The sequence below is a fragment of the Penicillium brevicompactum genome (assembly GCF_028827555.1).
Source record: "Penicillium brevicompactum strain IBT 35665 chromosome Unknown utg000005l_segment0_segment0, whole genome shotgun sequence".
NCBI classification, from domain to species: Eukaryota; Fungi; Ascomycota; class Eurotiomycetes; order Eurotiales; family Aspergillaceae; genus Penicillium; species Penicillium brevicompactum.
In genome coordinates this window covers 3,211,052-3,230,002 of record NW_026623208.1, presented here as the reverse complement: position 1 = coordinate 3,230,002, position 18,951 = coordinate 3,211,052, and the positions used below count along the sequence as shown (strand labels likewise).

General features: G+C 39.1%; 7 protein-coding genes across 7 annotated transcripts; 5 read left to right on the top strand and 2 right to left on the bottom strand.

Moving 5' to 3' along the window:
* Positions 1–6,559: 6,559 nt before the first annotated feature.
* Positions 6,560–6,790, top strand: N7506_007070 (uncharacterized protein; the record flags this gene model as incomplete). The annotated part of the gene is made up of 1 exon (XM_056956363.1): positions 6,560–6,790. One exon carries the CDS (start codon positions 6,560–6,562, stop codon positions 6,788–6,790), a length of 231 nt encoding a protein of 76 aa, XP_056810697.1.
* A 336-nt stretch (positions 6,791–7,126) lies between these two features.
* Positions 7,127–7,681, top strand: N7506_007069 (uncharacterized protein; the record flags this gene model as incomplete). Its single annotated transcript, XM_056956362.1, has 1 exon — positions 7,127–7,681. One exon carries the CDS (start codon positions 7,127–7,129, stop codon positions 7,679–7,681), a length of 555 nt encoding a protein of 184 aa, XP_056810696.1.
* A 195-nt stretch (positions 7,682–7,876) lies between these two features.
* N7506_007068 (uncharacterized protein) lies at positions 7,877–10,178 on the top strand (the record flags this gene model as incomplete). The annotated part of the gene is made up of 2 exons (XM_056956361.1): positions 7,877–8,048; positions 10,111–10,178. 2 exons carry the CDS (start codon positions 7,877–7,879, stop codon positions 10,176–10,178), a joined length of 240 nt encoding a protein of 79 aa, XP_056810695.1.
* Positions 10,179–10,696: 518 nt separating this feature from the next.
* Positions 10,697–11,557, top strand: N7506_007067 (Ty1/Copia family ribonuclease HI; the record flags this gene model as incomplete). Its single annotated transcript, XM_056956360.1, has 1 exon — positions 10,697–11,557. The coding sequence occupies one exon, from the start codon at positions 10,697–10,699 to the stop codon at positions 11,555–11,557; it is 861 nt and encodes a 286-aa protein (XP_056810694.1).
* Positions 11,558–14,540: 2,983 nt separating this feature from the next.
* N7506_007066 (bromodomain-containing protein) lies at positions 14,541–16,364 on the bottom strand (the record flags this gene model as incomplete). The annotated part of the gene is made up of 6 exons (XM_056956359.1): positions 14,541–14,941; positions 15,001–15,069; positions 15,149–15,620; positions 15,677–15,938; positions 15,991–16,157; positions 16,290–16,364. The coding sequence occupies 6 exons, from the start codon at positions 16,362–16,364 to the stop codon at positions 14,541–14,543; spliced, it is 1,446 nt and encodes a 481-aa protein (XP_056810693.1).
* Positions 16,365–17,107: 743 nt separating this feature from the next.
* Positions 17,108–17,611, top strand: N7506_007065 (cyclin-dependent protein kinase regulatory subunit CKS1; the record flags this gene model as incomplete). The annotated part of the gene is made up of 4 exons (XM_056956358.1): positions 17,108–17,211; positions 17,265–17,409; positions 17,461–17,519; positions 17,575–17,611. The coding sequence occupies 4 exons, from the start codon at positions 17,108–17,110 to the stop codon at positions 17,609–17,611; spliced, it is 345 nt and encodes a 114-aa protein (XP_056810692.1).
* Positions 17,612–17,883: 272 nt separating this feature from the next.
* N7506_007064 (DsbA family protein) lies at positions 17,884–18,745 on the bottom strand (the record flags this gene model as incomplete). Its single annotated transcript, XM_056956357.1, has 5 exons — positions 17,884–17,961; positions 18,012–18,059; positions 18,132–18,527; positions 18,582–18,601; positions 18,667–18,745. 5 exons carry the CDS (start codon positions 18,743–18,745, stop codon positions 17,884–17,886), a joined length of 621 nt encoding a protein of 206 aa, XP_056810691.1.
* Positions 18,746–18,951: the final 206 nt, after the last annotated feature.

Below are 18,951 nucleotides of genomic sequence, written 5' to 3'. Positions count from 1 at the left end.
ATATTCTAAGATAATTTAAATATATTATATATACTTTTTAAAGATTTTATTAAAAATAAGGATATCATTAATATAGATAGTTATAAAATTATTTAAATAGTCTTTTTTTAGAATATTATTAATATAATATTGAAAAGATATAAGACTATTTATTATATTAAATAGTATCATCTTATATTTATATATATTATATCTTAATTAGAATAATATTAGATCCTTATTATTAGGATATATTTTAATCCTATAGAACCTTTATTAAATATCTAATTTAATAAAATAGTAAGTTTTTAATATTTATTATATTAATTTCTTAATTAATAGTAATAGATAAATATCCTTTTTTATTATATTATTAAATTTATAAAAATCAATATAGAATTATAATCTATTTTTAGGTTTCTTTATTATAAGAATTAATAAGGAATAAGATATTGTATTTAATATAATAAAATCTTTATTTAGGTTTTTTTTTAATATAGGTTTTTATAAATTCAAGATATTTTTATAATATTTTATATAATAAATAATAACTAGATTTATAATTATCTAATAATTTAATCTTGTGATTAATATCTAGATAATTTAGAGATAATATATTAGACTCTTTCTTTAAAAAGATATTTATAAAATTATAATATTCTTTAAAGATATCTACTTAAATAGTATCTAGTTTAGTAGTTTTATTTTCTTATTTTTTAATAATATTAATGATTTTCTAGATCTCCTTGATAGAGATTATAAAGATCTTTATACTATCTTTTTCTTTATGATTTTATTAAATCTTGTTTCTAATTTAAATAATTTTGAAATCTATTAGTAGCTTTAATAAAGATTATTCTTATTATTTATATTTTTAACAAGGCTTTTTTAACTTTAGCTATCATGATTTTTCTACTAATACTTAGTATATCTTTAAAAAGGTTTTATTAGTATGGGAATTATTATATATATATTTAAGTTTAGATTTATTAGTTGCTATTATTTTTTTTATTATATTTTCTTAGCGTTTATAGTCTTTTTAATATTTTTTTTATAAATGTAGAATCTGGTTTTTTTAGAATTATAATAGGAATAGATCTTGTTAATTAGTTTATAACCTTTTTTATTATTATCTAGATCTCTATTATTAGCAAGAAAAGAGATAACTAAGTTATTATTAACTTTTTATAATTAATTATTATATTTTAATCTACTAATTATAGATATCTAAAAATCATATTTTATTTTCTTATATTAGTAATTAATATAAGGATCTTTTTTAGTAATAGCTTTTAACAATAAGAGGGATTGATATTATATATATAATTAGTCTAGCTAGATAGCTATTAAAAGTAATAACTATCTTAGACTAGTTTAATTTTTAGGTTTTAAAATTATATTGCTCTAGTTTTTTTATTATTTAGAGATAAATTATTAAGTAGGTATCTACTTTATTATCTATTAATACTTAGATATAGAAATAAAAAATTTTTATTAATATTTATATACTAACTATAAAATTGTAATATAAAAATAACTTTTTTTTATTCTTTATAATTATAAATAATTTATAATCTAGAGAGAAGACTTTCTTTAAATTTAATTATTTTCTAAATCTAATTTTTCTAGTTTAATAATTTAAAGGTTAGACTAGATTATAAAGATGGCGATAAGTATAGTTAGGATTGACTTAGTAATAAGATAATCGCAATTTAAATAATTATATTTTTTATAATAAAAGTATTTATCTTTTTTAAGTAAAGTGATATATTTAATAGAAAGAAGATAAAGATTAGATATTATAAATCTCTCTTTTTTAACTATTAATAATAAAGAGGTCTTTTTAATATCTATATTTTTTTTTATAAGATTAAAAGATAAAAGAAAAGCTTTAACTTTAACTAAAATAAGTTTAATTACTTTATATAACATTAATCTAATATACGTTTTTAATATAAATATTAATTAACTATTTTAATATAATATTATTGTTATTGTTATGAATCAAGTTTATTGTCAAGCTTTAAAATGAAGATAGAAATTACAATAAAAAAATCTTTCTTATAATTTATTTTAATAATTTTAGTCTTTTTTATTAGTTATAAATAATTAATAATAAAATTAGTAAAAAAATCTTTAAGCTTTATTTATAGAATATAATAAGTAATAAAAGTTTTAATGTAATAATTTAAATTATAAAAAACAATCTTTAAATAAATAATTATATTGTTAGAGTCTATATATAGCTTCTTAGATTTAAGATCTAGCTATTTTTTAAAATAAAAATAGATTTTATTTTTATAATAGTTAATTATATAGATCTTATAAATAAGTAAGATTAAATAATAGTTAATATTAACTTTAAACTTTTAATAGATTCTAATAGTATAGTATTTAAAGTAGATTATCTTTTTATTACTAAATATAAAAAGGTCTAGTATCTTCTAAATCTTATAAGAAATAATTTCTACAATTAATATATCACTAGTTTATTATTTTATTAGATATTAGATCTTAACTTAAAGTTAAGTAATCTCTATTTTATAAGTTAATTAAATAGCTCGCTTTTTATTAATTATATTATTTATTTAATTTATAATAATATAAAGTCTATTTATTTTATCTCATTCTTCTTATAATACAATCTAGCTAATTTTATACTTTTTTGTTATTTAAATATATATTTTAGCTAGCTTAATAATATATTTATTCTTTAAGAATTTCTTTAAATAATTTCTTATATCTTTATCTAGATAATCTTTAATACGCTTATATTTAGAGATTAGATCTAAAATAAATTATCTAAAAACAGGAAAGATCTTTTTGTGTATGTTTTCTTTTTATGTATCTTTTTTTTCGACTGGATTGATAGAGATATCTCGTCGACTTGATATACTTCTAGTTAGTCTAGTTTATTTTAGTGAAGTCTTTTAATTAGTTATTTGGTTAGTGCTAAAACGGGTATCTATAGGCGCTTATTATCAAGTATAGAAAGTTAAGATAAGTTCTATTATTATATTAGATAGATAAAGTACAAAAGAAAAAGATCGTTTTTATAGTCTAAGAAACGATAATAATAGAATTAAAGAAGGAAAAGAAAGAAAGAGAGCTATTAGGATCTATATAATAAGATCTCCCATCCTCCTATACATATGACAAATCACGTGACCTCGTTGAAGCCTGCCCTGCCAAGTAGACCGTCAGATACCCAGGCATCTAGGTCTAGCACTAAAGTCCAGCGATCCTGATAATATTTTAGTTATATAATTAGAATGAACATAATATAAATGCTAAAATATAACTATCATCTCTATGATATAATAGTATATATATATACTTTTTAAAGCATTAAAATCAAGTAAAGAGAAATGTTTTTAATTAAAAAAGATATTTTTATATTATAATATATAATAAAGGTTTTAATACAATAATTTAGATTATAAAAGATAGTTTTTAAATAGAAAATTATATTTTTAATATCTAGATAAGACTTATTAAACTTGAGATCTAGTTATTATTTAATATAAAAATGTTGGAAGGGAGTTCCTGTCGTTGGTGGATCACGTGACCGTGACCCTTCTGCCTATTAGTTCTCGCTCCTCTATAGCTTCTCTCTTCTTCTTTCTTTCTCTTCAGACGCATAATACTATTCTTTGAATAGCCTTCTTTTCTTCTTGCCTACGTTCTAGTAGACCTTCCAAGAAGTTATGAGTCCTTTAGCGCGCTATTGATTAACTATCAATTGCTGAAGCTTTTACCTTAGCTCTGTGCGTTGAGCTAATTAATCAACCTCGCTGAAGCTTTCCTATTTTAATAACCCTAACGAATTAAAAAGATCGCCTATTTATAGTAATTATCTCGAGAGATCGTTTTATTGCTAGATCTACCTTCCTAATCCAGTAATCTGATAGTTTTATCTATTGTTATCGATCTCTATAATCTCTATTAATATCTTGTTGCCTCACTAATTCCTCGCGTTTTGCTATAACAATATTCCTATCGCTTCTCTATTGAATCTACTAATTCTATTATACTAGCGATCCCTACACAAATTAAAAGTTAGTATAATTTCCCTATATCTTATGATTACAAACTCTTCTTCCAGCAAGTAGCTTTTATTAATGGACGATAGCTGGGTTTATATTGTGATAGCCTAGCGCGATAGCGATAATATATTTGCTGATTCTCATATATATATAATATAGCTATTAATAGCTATATTAAACCTCTTATCCGTGTTTTATTTTAGTATTAAATAATTATACTTAATTTAAGGAAGCTTTTTAACGATATACTTTATATAAATACAGCTTTTATAGCTCTCTATATTATAAATCCCTATACTAGTAGTTTATTAATAATCTCTTGTAATAATAGCTTATTATTATTAGATCCCTATACTAGCACTTTATTAATAGAAAACACTATTACTAATATCTTTTTATCTAATTTCTTATTTATATAAAAAGAAATCGTTTCTTCCTCTTCTCTTTAAGAAAGATTTCTTAACAATTAAGCACCTCTTTGTAAAACTATCTCTATTTTTTAATCGAGATATCACCTAATATTACGCGCTCTATCTATACAGTCTACTTTGCTTTGTTTATTAGACCACTCTTTACTCGTTCCTTAGACCCTAGATATATCTTTTGTTTTACCCCTTTGCCCTTTCTTATCTATAAACTTAATAATGTTATACTATATTTTCTTACGTTATTATTAGCTTTATAGAGGGCTCTTTTTTTTAAAGAGATAGATAGATGATCTCGTAGAAGGTGTTGGAAGGGAGTTCTTGTTGTTGGTGGATCACGTGATCGTGACCCTTCTACCTATTAGTTCTCGCTTCTCTAAAGCTTCTCTCTTCTTCTTTCTTTCTCTTTAGACGCACAATACTATTCTTCGAATAACCTTCTTTTCTTCCTGCCTACGTTCTAGTAGATCTTCTAAGAAAAAATAAACTCTATTTTTATAATAGCTAATTATATAGATCTTATAAATAAATAAAGATAAAAAATAATCAATATTAGTCTTAAGCTTTTAATAAATTTCAATAATCTAATATTTAAAATATATAGTCTTTTTATTATTAAATATAAAAAGATCTAATATCTTTTAAATCTTATATATAAATATAGCTTTTATAATTAATAAATTATTTACTTATTATTTATATAGCTATTAAATATAAACTTTTAATTGAATAATCTTTTTTTTAAATTAATAATATTAATATATTTATCTTTAATTATTAGATTTATTTTATCTATAATATTATAAAATCTTTTTAATTCTTTTTTCTCTTCATATATAATAATCTTAATTATTTTATATTTATCTATTATCTATTAATATATCTTAGCTAGCTTAATAGTATATTCCTTTCTAATAAAGTTTTTAGATATATTTTTATATTCTTATTTATATATTATTCAATAAGACCTAAAATAAAAGTTCGAGCTAATAAAAAAGATCTAAAGATAGAAAAGATCTTATCAATTTATATATTATCTTTTTATACTTCTTCTTTTTTTTTATATAAAGATAAAAATATTATATTAATTTGATATAATACTTTCTAGTCTAATCTACTTTAATAAAGTTTTTTAATTAATTACTTAATTAACATTAAGACAAGAATCTATAAGTGCTTATTATTAAATATAAAAAGTTAAAATAAATTCTATTATTATATCAAACTAGTAAAATATTGTTGGAAGGGAGTTCCTGTCGTTGGTGGATCACGTGACCGTGACCCTCCTGCCTATTAGTTCTCGCTCCTCCATAGCTTCTCTCTTCTTCTTCTTTTCTCTTCAGACGCACAAATACTATTCTCCGAATAGCCTCCTTTCTTCCTGCCTACGATCTTGTAGACCTTCCAAGAGGTTATGAGTCCTTTAGCGCGCTATTGATTAACCATCAACCGCTGAAGCTTACCCCGGCTCTGTGCGCCGAGCCAACCAATCAACCCCGCCGAAGCTTCCCCGCTTCGACAATCCCGACGAATCAGAAGGATCGCCTGTCTGCAGCAGTCATCCCGAGAGATCGTCTCAACGCCAGCTTTACCTTCCTAATCCGGTAATCTGACAGCTTCATCCCTCGTTGCCGATTCCTCCCGTTTCGACAGCATCTCTCTCCATCGTCGTCGATCCCCGCGATCCCCGCCGATACCTCGTTGCCCCGCCGATTCCTCCCGTTTCGCCGTGACAGCATTTCCATCGCTTCTCCGTCGAATCCTCCGATTCCGCCGTGCCAGCGATTCCTACACAAATCGAGAGTTGGTGCAATAACTGCATTCCCCGCATATTGTGACCACAAACTCTTCTTCCAGCAAGCAGCTTTTGCCGACGGGCGACAGCTGGGTTTCCGTTGCGACAGTCTAGCACGACAGCGACACCACAACACATTTGCCGATCCTCACGCGTGTACCACATAGCCATCCAAGGCTACGTCCAGTCCTGACACTGTGGCGTCATCGTACAAACCACCGCGCGTTTCGACAACCCATTCCCTCATCTCAACCCCCGATTTCAGTCCAATTACACAGTCTGCGTCTATTGAAGATACATTCCTGTCTCTCAACATGTCTGAAACCCCCTCTCCTTTCATTGAATTGCCCGCCGGCAGTCGCGAGCTCTACGTCAACCTGGCGAATGAAGAGCTTAAATCCGTCAAAACGTGGACTATGCAATTCAAATTGAACCTTCCTACTTCCTCCGCCGATATCCGTTACTTTGAGAACGTCCCTAAGCTTCGAGGGGAGCCTAATTGGGCAAACTGGCGGATTAAGTTCCTGGATGCTTTGAATGCGTAAAACGATGCGTTTAAGGGTATCACACTGGGTATTGTTAGTCCTCCTGTATAACCGCGTTTTATTCCTATCAACGACGATATCGTTGAGCGCGAATACTTTCTTGGGAAGATGACCAAGCCCCAACTCGTCAATTTCGACAATTCTAAGAAGGACATCGATGCTCCGACTATGTCTGATCTCAGCAAAGTTCAGGAATCCCTGGATGAGATTAACGACAAGCTCCAAAGCGGTTTCTAGTAGAACCAGAGCACTTGGGTTATCGCTTGTTCCCGAATCATGAATTACCTCAATATCTGTATAGACGCCAATGTTAAATCGGCGATTTCAATATACGACATGCCCTTTGAGGCCTTTATCACCCTCGAGAAACTCTACGGACAGGGATTGTCCCAGGCGATCGTACAAAGATTCAGGATGTGGAATGAGCTTCGTTACAAGGGTAGTGATGCCGCTGGCTTTGCAAACAAGTTCCAAAAAGCACTTCACGACTATGAAGAGACCATTACGCCAAACAAGGTCTTCTTTAAATGGGAGTATGCGGCTTTTATGACCGCAATCATGTCGAATCCCCGCTGCAATGCTTTTGTCCAGATGTTCAAACCGACGAACGCACATGCCATGTATCAGGAATTCTACACTTCCGAAACGACCAATAAGTCGATCCAATACGCTTATTCTAGCGACAATAAGTCGACGAATCTTCCTTCCACGAACTCGACAACCGCCGGGATCTCTCTGGGGAATATTCCGCCGTCTACAGGTACTTCTTCGTCATCTAAAAACAACAAGAAAGATGACAAAAACAACAAAGGCAAGGGATCAACTCCTCCGAAGCCTGAGAAGTACAAAAACAACAAGAATGCTCGTTATTGTCAGTATCACAAGTCTTAGGGAATTCACGAGCCCAAGGACTACCATCTGAAGAAGAGTGGCTCTAGCAATTCAGCCAATTCAGCCAATTCGACGACTGCCCCTACTCCGTCAACTAACGCCCCGCCGGCGTACGGTATACAGGCTGACATGGCGGTTATCGATCCAGCATTCGCTTATTACGATGACCTTTGGACACAGCAAGTCGGCATTTAGATGTCGAAGAATGCTGCCATTTCTCCGTCGTCGTCTACTGAATTCGATTGGATAATCGATTCTGGCACTTCCAAGCATATGACGCCCTTCCAGTCGATTTTTGCCAATTTCAAGCCTTACCGCATACCCGTCATTACCGCAACAGGTCAACGTTTCTTTACTGAGAGCTTTAGTGACGTCGTTCTATCCGTTTAGGATCCTGTCGCTCAGGACCTTGGAGAACTGCTTCTTCAAGAGGTCTAGCTTGCCCCAGAATTGAACAATAATCTAATCTCTGTCTCCACGCTTGATAAACAGGGTTACCAAACCAGCTTTAAGGCCAAAAAGGCTATTTTCTCACGCAAAAACGGGTCCAAAATCGTGGACCTATGCACCGCTAACCTCGTCAAGGACCACTACTAGCTTAGATGTCTGGAGGGTTCGTTGGACTCGATGAAACACTTTATTCGCACTGTGCAAGCGATCTGTTCGCCCTCGATCAACCTACTTTCATCTAAGGACCTCATCAATGGTCTAGAAGACGGTTTTTGGGCCCAAAACAGTCAAGATACCGCAAACGCGGCAAACACAGTTGCTTCTGCAGATGTCAATACCACCAAGAAGCGCAAGAATAACCCCATTTCCATCGATTTAGCCTATCGTTGTGCCTGTCACGCCAGCGAGGACCGAGTTCGCAAGATGGAACATAATACAATTGGGATGACCCTCAAAAAGGGTAAGGGTGTCACCTACTCCTGCGTTCCCTGCATCAGCGCTAAAAGCCATCAGCTTCCGTATGGTAAAGAGCACCAAATTCACACCAAACCAGGTGATTTACTACACTTTGACACCTAGAGACCCTACTCTCATACGGGCTACGAGCGTGAGACCTACTTCATAACGGTTTCCGATGATGCCTTCCGCTACATGTGGGTCTTTACGATGAAATCGATGACCGAAATCCTTCCAAATCTACAAAAAGTGGTTAGTTTCTTGGACCAGCAGTTTAAGATTAAGGTCAAACGGATTCAGGGAGACGATGCCCCCATTCACAAGCCCGTTTGGGCCTTTTGCGAGCATCATGACATTATTACATCTCCGACGCCCCCATACACAAAGCAGCTAAATGGCGTAGCCGAACAGTCCAACAGACGTTTGGTGGAACCTATGATCGCTGTAATAGTCGAAAATCAGCTCTCAAAACACCTTTAGTCACTTATTTTGCAAGGAGTGAACCATACGATCAATCGACTGTACCATTCGCGAATTAACATGACCCTATATAAAGCCTTCTATGGCCGCAAGCTGGATATCTCTTATCTCCAGGCATTAGGATACCAGGTTTGGTATCATGTTGACAAAGAATAGCGCGTTGACAAGCTTGATTCCCACGTAAATGAGGGCCGTTTAGTCGGTTACGATACTGGGAATCGCTATATAATCTACAACATCCGCACAAAGAAGACGACTCGCTCTCGCAACATCGTTTTCAATGAAATCAAGGAAGCCAGCTTGCCTAAGCCCCAATACAACACTAAATTGGGAGAGCAGATGCACGGGGATCGATTCACTTCAGTTCCATCTAAGCGCTCCCTTGCGGAGATTGCAAGGTTTGTTCCCATCGATTTTCTGATGGATAGTTAGCCGTCTGCCGATTCTGCGATTCCTGGATCTCCTCCGATTCCTGCAAGGCCCAAATCGCCCCCAATTCCTTCGCGTCCTCGATCTCCGCCGATTCTTGCGCGCCCGCTCCCTCCGCTGGTTCAAACGGCTTCGAAGCCTCGAATTTACCCTTCTTGTCCAACGGTTACAAGCGAAGAGGCTTTAGGGGAGGCACAAATGGATGGTGGAAGTGACGCTCGTCCGGTTCCTCAGCTACGCCGATCTGAACGGATCGCGAAGATGCAGCAGGGATAACACCAAGGGAGTGCCATAGCGGCCACTCCGCCTGCTTCAATTGCACCTGCAAGTGCTAAAATTGCATCAAACCGCCCGTCTACGGTGCCTCCGCCCGGTCACGTTCCTCCGCAGATCGTCATCGACATCTCTGGTGGAGAACCGACGTACGACGCGCAGTATCCGTCCAAAAAGGAAGTAGCATCTGTTTTGTCAAGACATCGCCATTTGACTTCTCTCGTTTCGATCCCCTCGCATGGAATCCACTACACGACGGTTAATCCGCCGTCTCCTGCGATTTTGCAACATCTGAAGGAGCATACAAAGATGGACATTGACGTTACCTCCATGCTGGCAAGCAATCCTGATGCCACCAAAGAACTCTATGTTTCTGCGGTTCTCGACAAGGATAAACCCTCCAAACTAGGGCCCAAGGACCCCGGTTACATCCCATACACTTGGAAACAGGCCATGACCTGCCTGGAGCACGATAAATGGCTTGTCGCTGCAAAAAAGGAGCTGAAACGCCACAATGAGAATGGCACCTAGCGCGTCGTTAGTCGTGAAAAGGGTCAGAAACGGCCCCTTACCCTTCGCTGGGTTTGGACGATTAAACACGATGGCACCTACAAAGCTCGCTTGGTCTGCCGCGGCTTCAATCAGGTTAAAAACGTCAACTTTCATGAACTTTACACTGTCGTTTCGAAGCCCATGTCGTTCAAAGTCTTCGCAGCCATTGCGGCTAAGAATGGATGGCCCCTTCATCATGTTGACATCATTACTGCGTTTTTAAACGCGGAAATGAAGGAGTCCGTCTATATTGAGCTTCCTGAAGAAGAGCGCGAGCGATTCCCTGGGATGATAGGCCTGCTTCTTCGAAGCATAAATGGTCTAAAACAGGCACCCCGTGAATGATATCTACTTCTTCGTGACGTCCTAATCAAAATGGGATTCACCGTGCTGGAATCAGACCAGTCTGTCTTCGTCAAATTTACCAAAGATGGCCCCATTTACGTCCTGATCTACATCGATGACCTACTTATCACTTCCCCGGCCAACAAACTCATTGTGCAGTTCAAAACTGAGCTTGCAAAGCACTTCGACCTCACTGACAAGGGAGAAGTCGAGCGGTTTCTGGGAACAGACATCATTCGTCGTCCGGAAGGGATTTATCTCTCCCAAGAGGACTACGTCGTCAAAACCCTGCTAAAATTTGGTCTGCATGAGCTAAATAGCGCCCATACGCCAATGAATGAGAGGATGATCCTTATTTCGAATCCAGCTGAAATTCCTGCGTCCAAAACCGATGTGAAACGGTTCCAGGAACAAATTGGCTCTCTCATCTGGCTGATGGTGTCTACTCACCCCAACATCTCGTTCCCCGTCATTAAATTGACTCGTTTTACGACCAATCCGGGCGAACAGCATTGGGCTGCCCTCAAACGGGTCTTCCGCTATCTACAGGGCTCAAAGGACCTATACATTTTCTTCGTGGACAAGCGGCACTATCTGGCCAAGGGCCCCACCGCCGTTTACGACGCCGAGAATCGAGTACGCGACATACTCGATCCCGAATTAGCGGACCCAGATCCTGTCCCCGAATACCGAGATTTAGGGCTCATTGGATACTCCGACGCAGACTGGTCTAGCCCTCATTCCAAGAGTGCCCTATCTACATCCGGTTTCGTCTTCATATTCGACGGAGGACCCATTTCCTGGACCTCTAAGAAACAACCCTGCGTTGCGACCTCGACCACCGAATCCGAATACATCGCGCAGGCCCTCGCGACCCAGAAAGCCATCTAGCTTACCCGCCTACTCACCGAGCTTCGCGTCCGGGTCTTCAAACCTGTCAAAATCATGGCAGACAACAATGGGGCAATTGCCCTATCCGAAAACCCCGTTTTTCATGCGAATACAAAGCACATCTCTGTACGATTTCACAAGATTCGGGAAGAAGTCAAAACTAGCAACGTCGTCTTTACGAAGATCCCCACAGCGGAGATGGCAGCGGATAGCTTCACAAAACCCCTCGCCCGCGTCTTATTTCAGCGCTAGATAACTATGCTCAATTTGCGAAAACTTCCTAACGATGTGCTTCGTGCAGATACGGCCCCCGCGGCTCTCCATGCTACGGATCCCCATACTAGCAGCTCGCCAGCGACCCCTCGCGATGACAGCTCGTCGTCGTCAGATCTCCATGCTGGCACTTCATCAGTGGAAAACACCGTCACCAACGCCCTTTCGCCGGATTCCTCGCCCGCATGGGAAGGAATCGCTTCTTCCTCCCCTCCCTGGGAAGGATTTCCTGACGATTAAGCACCTCTTTGCGAAACTACCTCTATTTCCTAATCGGGATGTCACCTAACACTGCGCGCTCTGCCTGTACAGTCCACTTTACCTTGCTTACTGGACCACTCTTTGCTCATTCCCTGGACCCTGGATGCACCTTTTGTTTTGCCCCTTTGCCCTTTCTTACCCGTGAACTTGGTGATGTTGTGCTACGTTTTCTTACGTCATTGCTAGCTTTATGGGGGGCTCTTTTTCGAAGAGATAGATGGATGATCTCGTGGGGGGTGTTGGAAGGGAGTTCCTGTCGTTGGTGGATCACGTGACCGTGACCCTCCTGCCTATTAGTTCTCGCTCCTCCATAGCTTCTCTCTTCTTCTTCTTTTCTCTTCAGACGCACAAATACTATTCTCCGAATAGCCTCCTTTCTTCCTGCCTACGATCTTGTAGACCTTCCAAGAAATATAAAAAAAAGATCTCTATTATAATCTAAAAAACGATAATAATAAAACTAAGAAAGGAAAGGAGAGAAAAAGAAAGCTGTCAAGTGCTATATAATAAGGTTCCTATCCTCCCTATACACGTGACAGATCACGTAATCTCGCTAAAACCTGCCTCGCCAAGTAGACCGGCAGGCATCCAGGCATCCAGGTCTAACATCAAAATCCAGCGATCCTGATAATTAATAATCTTAGATTTTAGATTAAAAATATTATATAATTAAAAAAGTGTCTAGATCTTAAATAGACTTTAATTCTAGGTTATTTTAAGATATTATTTGAAAAAATATATTATTTATCTTTATATTTAATATATAAATAATTTATAATTATAAGTATTTTTTATTTATTAGAGATATATTTATTAGATATTTTTAAAAAAAGATTTTTAAAATTAAAAATCTATATCTCTTTTTAAAAGATATTAAGATATTTTTTTAAAAAGATTAATATATTATTTAATCTTTTTCTTGGAAGGTCTACTAGAACGTAGGCAGGAAGAAAAGGAGGCTATTCGAAGAATAGTATTGTGCGTCTGAAGAGAAAGAAAGAAGAAGAGAGAAGCTATGGAGGAGCGAGAACTAATAGGCAGGAGGGTCACGGTCACGTGATCCACCAACGACAGGAACTCCCTTCCAACACTTTTCTTTTTATTATTAGATTTAAGACTATTTTATAATTAAATTATTACTAATTCTATTTTTTTAAATTGCTAAAAAGAGTTAATTATTTTTTTTAAATCTTTTTTAGTAATATTATATATATAGGGGTTGATACAAAAACACCGCCCTTTACTAAAAAAACACCCCTCTAACCCGATTAGGAAGTTTGACACCTGAAACTCCAGGCATAGACAACTTGACAAGTTACAGTTTCTTCGGACCAATCAGATCGTACGCAGGCGTTCCAACAATGGATATAAAATCTCTATCTTTTATTATATAAAACTCGACTCTTTTTATCAGGTTTAGTAATCACGTGAACTGGATAGTAAATTACAGATGCAAACAATATAAACAGCGGATCTCAGCTCTCTGGACCGTGACATATTCATTGTCACGGGGAAACATGGAGAAAACCCCGTTACACTTTGCTCGCTCTTTCCCTTTTCTTTCTCTATTCAGTTCTGCTATCGTCATTATTAGACCATAATTGAGATCCTTTTTCTTTTCTACTTTTGCTGCGTGACAATAAGAATATTACAAACAGTATCTTGGCCTAGCTTAATTGAATCAATAAGCTTTAGCCCTTCACAGCTCGCGCTAAATTTTCTCCTCTTCATCAAATTCTTCTTTATCTTTGAGAACCCTACAATTTGTTATACAACTAGGCTGGATCCCTAACAAGTTACGATGACTATATACATCTTATAGTAATTATACTGTTAATTCTACAATAGAATCACTTCATTTTTAACATACGTGCTTTCTGCATGGTTGGCGATTTGGCGGTTCAGCAGTCTGGCAGTATGTTCAAGCTCCACAGCAATTTTTGGCGGGTATCTCTGTTGATCCATAGATCCCTCCTCTCTCAACCGAAATGCTCCGATCAGAGGATAGAGCCTCATCCAGCTGGGTACCCATACATCTATAGATAATGGGGGGAGCTCTTGTGATAGAATTCGGGATCTAGTGATGATGGGCTACGCACTTCATACAGACAAGGCATCAGGGGGAGAGGGTGGGAATTAGTGATTCAAGCATAGTAAGATCGCTTTAATGACAGCTCGTCCTGTCTATGCTTTTTTCAACAACTGATGGCGAGGTCATGCGGGTCCAAAGGACCGAAGAACTGACCGGCAGGGACAGAATATCATCTATCATCCAGTCTTATGGAAATGCCCGCCCCAAAAAGAAGAAAGAAGAAAACAGACACGCAATGCAGATGTATCAAATTGCGCTATATTGTGTACATAGCAAGTGTCCCCAGCCCACTCATAGTATTCATAGTATTACCAAGCCACCTATCATACATCCCTCCCTAACACGGAACATCAAGAGTCAGTGCAGTAGATTGAAAAACACTGTGACTCGCTCATACTGCACATCAGCGCCAGGAGGGCCAGCTCGGGGAACCCCCCTGGCCGGTCCCGCAATGGCTTCCAAATCAACCTTGGTCATACCGGGGTGCAAACGGATGTCATACACAGGTGTAGATGAATCACCAGACGGCTGCAAACGCTGCATTCCAGTTAGAGCGACTATCTTCACCTGTCGCTGACCAGTACTGGCTGCCAGACGAGGCTTGAGAGTCAGTAGATTATGTGAAGAGGGAAGATGAATCATGAGACTTTGTTGTGATACAAGCGACGATGGCGGAATGTCGAGACAAAAATCAGGCTGCAGTGACAAGGAAGTGTGCGTGGCGATCTGGACATTGCGGATGAGAGCCATGCTTGCATCTGCCCATAGTGTTAGCCGAAGAAAAGGATCGCCGAGTCACACACAAACGAGCACGAACCTTGGCCTGATTGTCTCAAAACGCAATCCATGGGTGATGGGCCAGGATATTGGTACGAGAGTGTGTTAGCTGGCAAAGGGGGTCAGCACAGAGTTTAAGGCAAGCAGGTTTTTGAATGTTAGAAAAGTAAGTGGAGAATGTCACTTACGGGGAGAGAATTGACGAGCACTATCAGCAGAAGTCCCGAGAGCTGCACGCGCCGGGGCTTGTGGTGTGGAAATCGACATCGGTGTTTCGGCTTTGACCACGCTCGATAGCCCCCGTGCACCCAGGAAAGGTTGATCTGAGGTAGCTGTGGTACCCACACTCGCCCCGGGGCTGTTAAGGTTCCTCAACGACCGTGCCGGAGGTGATGTACTGACATTCTGGCTAGCTGATCCACCGGGTGCCTCTGGTTGTGAATCCGAAGGCTCGCGGTTGGCCAAGGTATTCGATCGCTGCCCGTTGGTTTGGGATATCGTTTCAGAACCCTGTGCAGGCATTTTCAAGGTTAATCTTCCCGTTATTGGTGGTACCGATGCGCCCATCTTCAATTTGATGCGAGGCATCTCAAGGGTTCCATCTACCTGGGGGTTCGGAACAAGCTTCTTGGCTTCCGCAACTCGATTCCAAAAATAGTTCTAAGTTTGCAAATTAGTTGGCTTGCATTGGAGCGTGGGGCAGTGCTCAAAGGTACCTCTAGAATTCCCGCGAGCGCCGATATCTCACTGTCGTCTTCGTTGTATTCCCTGGCATTTCGCCAAATGTAGCTGACCTCCTCCTCAAAGGATTGCCAAGTTGGATAAGCGGTTGTCTTAGATGTATTCTTTCGGCTGTCCGTGCCCCGAACTTTCTTCTGTATACTTCGCAACGAAACGGGGTGCTGGATGAGCTCATAATAGTCCCGGTATAAGGTGCGATCCGGTTTCCCAATGAAAGGGTAAGCTACTTCTTGGCCGCTACCGAGGATTAGTACAACATGCACAAACAAGTTCCGATGGTCAGTCTCACTCATCATCCTGAAGCTTGGTCAGCTCGGACATGATCTTGTCCTGAGCGCTCTGCAGACTATCACCCTCAAAGTCTACCTCGGAATAGTCCTGCGATTCTGGATCTTCGTCATCCTCTGACTCTATGTGTGAGGACACACGACTGGATGTTTCGTCGATGTCATCATCCTGTTGTCCATGAAATTGGTCAGCCACCAGGAGAGAAGGCTCAGGATGACACGCAGCACAAATCATGAATATGGGGAAATCCACCCCAGACCTGACTACCAATGGGAATACGATAATCGAGCGGAGACTTACGGAGACCTTTTGACGCTTTGCGCGGGATCTGACATCTGGGGAAGCTGCAGCAGCCGATCGTCGTTTGGAGCTCATCACGAGTTACGAGTCAAGTTTGAAGTCGAATCAAAAGTTGCAAATATGTCACAAGTACTATAGAAGTACACGTATGGCAATGGAGTACAGAAGGAGGTACCAAAGAGAGTACGGAGTATAGAAGCTTGGGAGACGTGGAACGTGGACGCGTCTAATGCGGTCATACCGCATTAGGTAAGGTATGTATGTGCCTGTTACATGTATTGTGTATCATATACACTTTGTGATACCTGATATAGATCCATGGATAGCAGAAAAGATGGGGCACTCGGTACTGAAATACATAATTTATGCATCCTGACAATATCCATTCTGACCGAATGATTACTCAAAGCTATTGGGCTACAGCCAAGATCCCTTATCGACCTCGGCGTGAGGTTCCATGGAGCGGAATATATACATTGGGCCATACCCATACTGTAGATTGGTATTGTCATGTAATTTTGCCCCGGACTGATAATGACTCAGCAATGTTGTTGACACCTGAGGTATCAACGATTCGATTTTCCCCCACTATTTTCCCAAGTCCCGCCAAACACTCCGATGATATCGTCTTCCGCGTCACTTCTCTGACACCTCGTCCTCTCTCTTCACCTCAACGCACTTTTGCAAGCTGAGCGCTTCCTCTTTGCATGCCATAATCACAGTGAGTTGAAGTCCTCACTTCGCGTTGATTCGATTGGAAGTGGTTTTACTGACAGCCAAATCTTCCAGACTGCAACAGTCAGTCCTACTTTCTTCCAATGGATATCGATCCCGCTCGACGCAACAAGAAGCCTCGTCTCCTACTGGAGAATGAGCGCGAAAAACTCGACGAGTTTGTGGATTCCATTCACTACTCGGCTAGGTGAGAAGTACAGTGGACTTCTGGGTCAGTGAAGGAACCTAACAGATCACCAGATACAACGATGACAAATATGAATACCGCCATGTACAGCTCCCCAAGAACATGCTGAAGAAGATCCCATCGGAATACTTTGACAGTGCCAAGGGCACATTGAAACTGCTCTGGGAGGAAGAATGGCGCGCGCTTGGTATCACACAGGTATGTGGAATTGTCGCGTTACGGTGTATACGGAAACTCATGCACATGCAGAGTTTAGGATGGGAGCACTACGAGGTGCACGAGCCGGAGCCTCACATTCTTCTCTTCAAGTGAGTTCTCTGCCCCCCCCCGTCTGTTTGACGGCCTGACTGACGGATCTTGCAGGCGTCCTCTGAACTACCAACCCCCATTGCAGCAATAAACTTCTCATTGAATGGTGTTATCCTCGGAGATTTAAGCAATTGAGGAGATATTCCTTCGTCGTCATTGATGACACACGCGTTCACAGTATTGCTCCCTAAGGTCCCACATCCACAAAAACTTCATAACCGGATCGGAATGAGACAAAGTTTCTTTATCTCCTTTCCTGCCATTCCATTGACTCGCTAGATCCAGGCTATCCATGTGTTGCATCGAGTACCGGCATCTGTCTCGTTTGCAGGCCCCTGGGTTTTCTTGGCCATGGCTATCAGATCAGATCACGTTTTTGGCGAGCCACTCTCCCCACTGGGCAGCGGTGAAGCTACTGCTGATGCTGCGCTCTTCAGCTCCCTGGTCCTGGTGTTAGCACCTTGCAATATTACCCTCTCAAATTTCCTTACATTGAAGAAGACAGTGGGAGAAACGTGGACCCCCACCACTCGGTCCGTCTAGCCGATGTCAGCCCCAAGCCCCAAGCCGGAGAAAAGTAGGTGGTGGAAACAAGGCGGGAGTATGCATACCTTGACCATCCATTTGATGTCGTTGGTCACTTGGTTCCCAGTGTTTAGTTGTCCATCTTCGGATGTTTCGCTAATGGTTAGCAATTCAAGTAACTTCTGCCCATCTACTCCCGCACTCGCTGCCACGCCCGCAAGTCGCTCGTATGTTTTGTTGCGTGTCTCGTTGACCACGCTGACGTCAAAGAACTCCGTTTGGCGTTTGAATAAGGCGGCACTGAACTCCCAGAACTTCTCGGGAGCGATTCGTAGAACCGCCGCTCCAGCCTCGTGGGTCAGAGTGGAGGATGGGTGCCATGGTTGGATATGCTGCCGAAAGATGACCTGAAGACGCGGCCCATACGTTTGCGCGATCATAGGTTTCAAGGTGTAAAATGTATTGTACATCTTGGCCGAAAACTAACAATGGGTTAGTCGCGGCCAGTCACGAGTTGCATGTACGGTGTCACTAACTGGGCAGACATAATCCAGATCTACAAATAGAGTTAGCAACTCTGACATCTTCCACAGGAGACAATTTATACTCTATAAGACGTACACAATTCGAGGGTATGTGATGATGCCTGAGGCGAGGCATCGGAGAGCTTGAGCCCCGCAAGATGGGGAGGAACAGACATAGTGGTGATTGAATAGATGAAAAGGAGGCGAAGAAGATATGAGGAGTTGAGGAGGACAAGAGGTGAAAGTTCCAAGGTTGGTTGGTTGTATGGAGGGGAAGTGTGGGGGGTGGGGAGGAACGTTGTTGATAGACTGCGTCATCTTCCAGATCACGCACGGACTTAGGACTCTATTTTAGTATGAACGTCATATATATATATATATA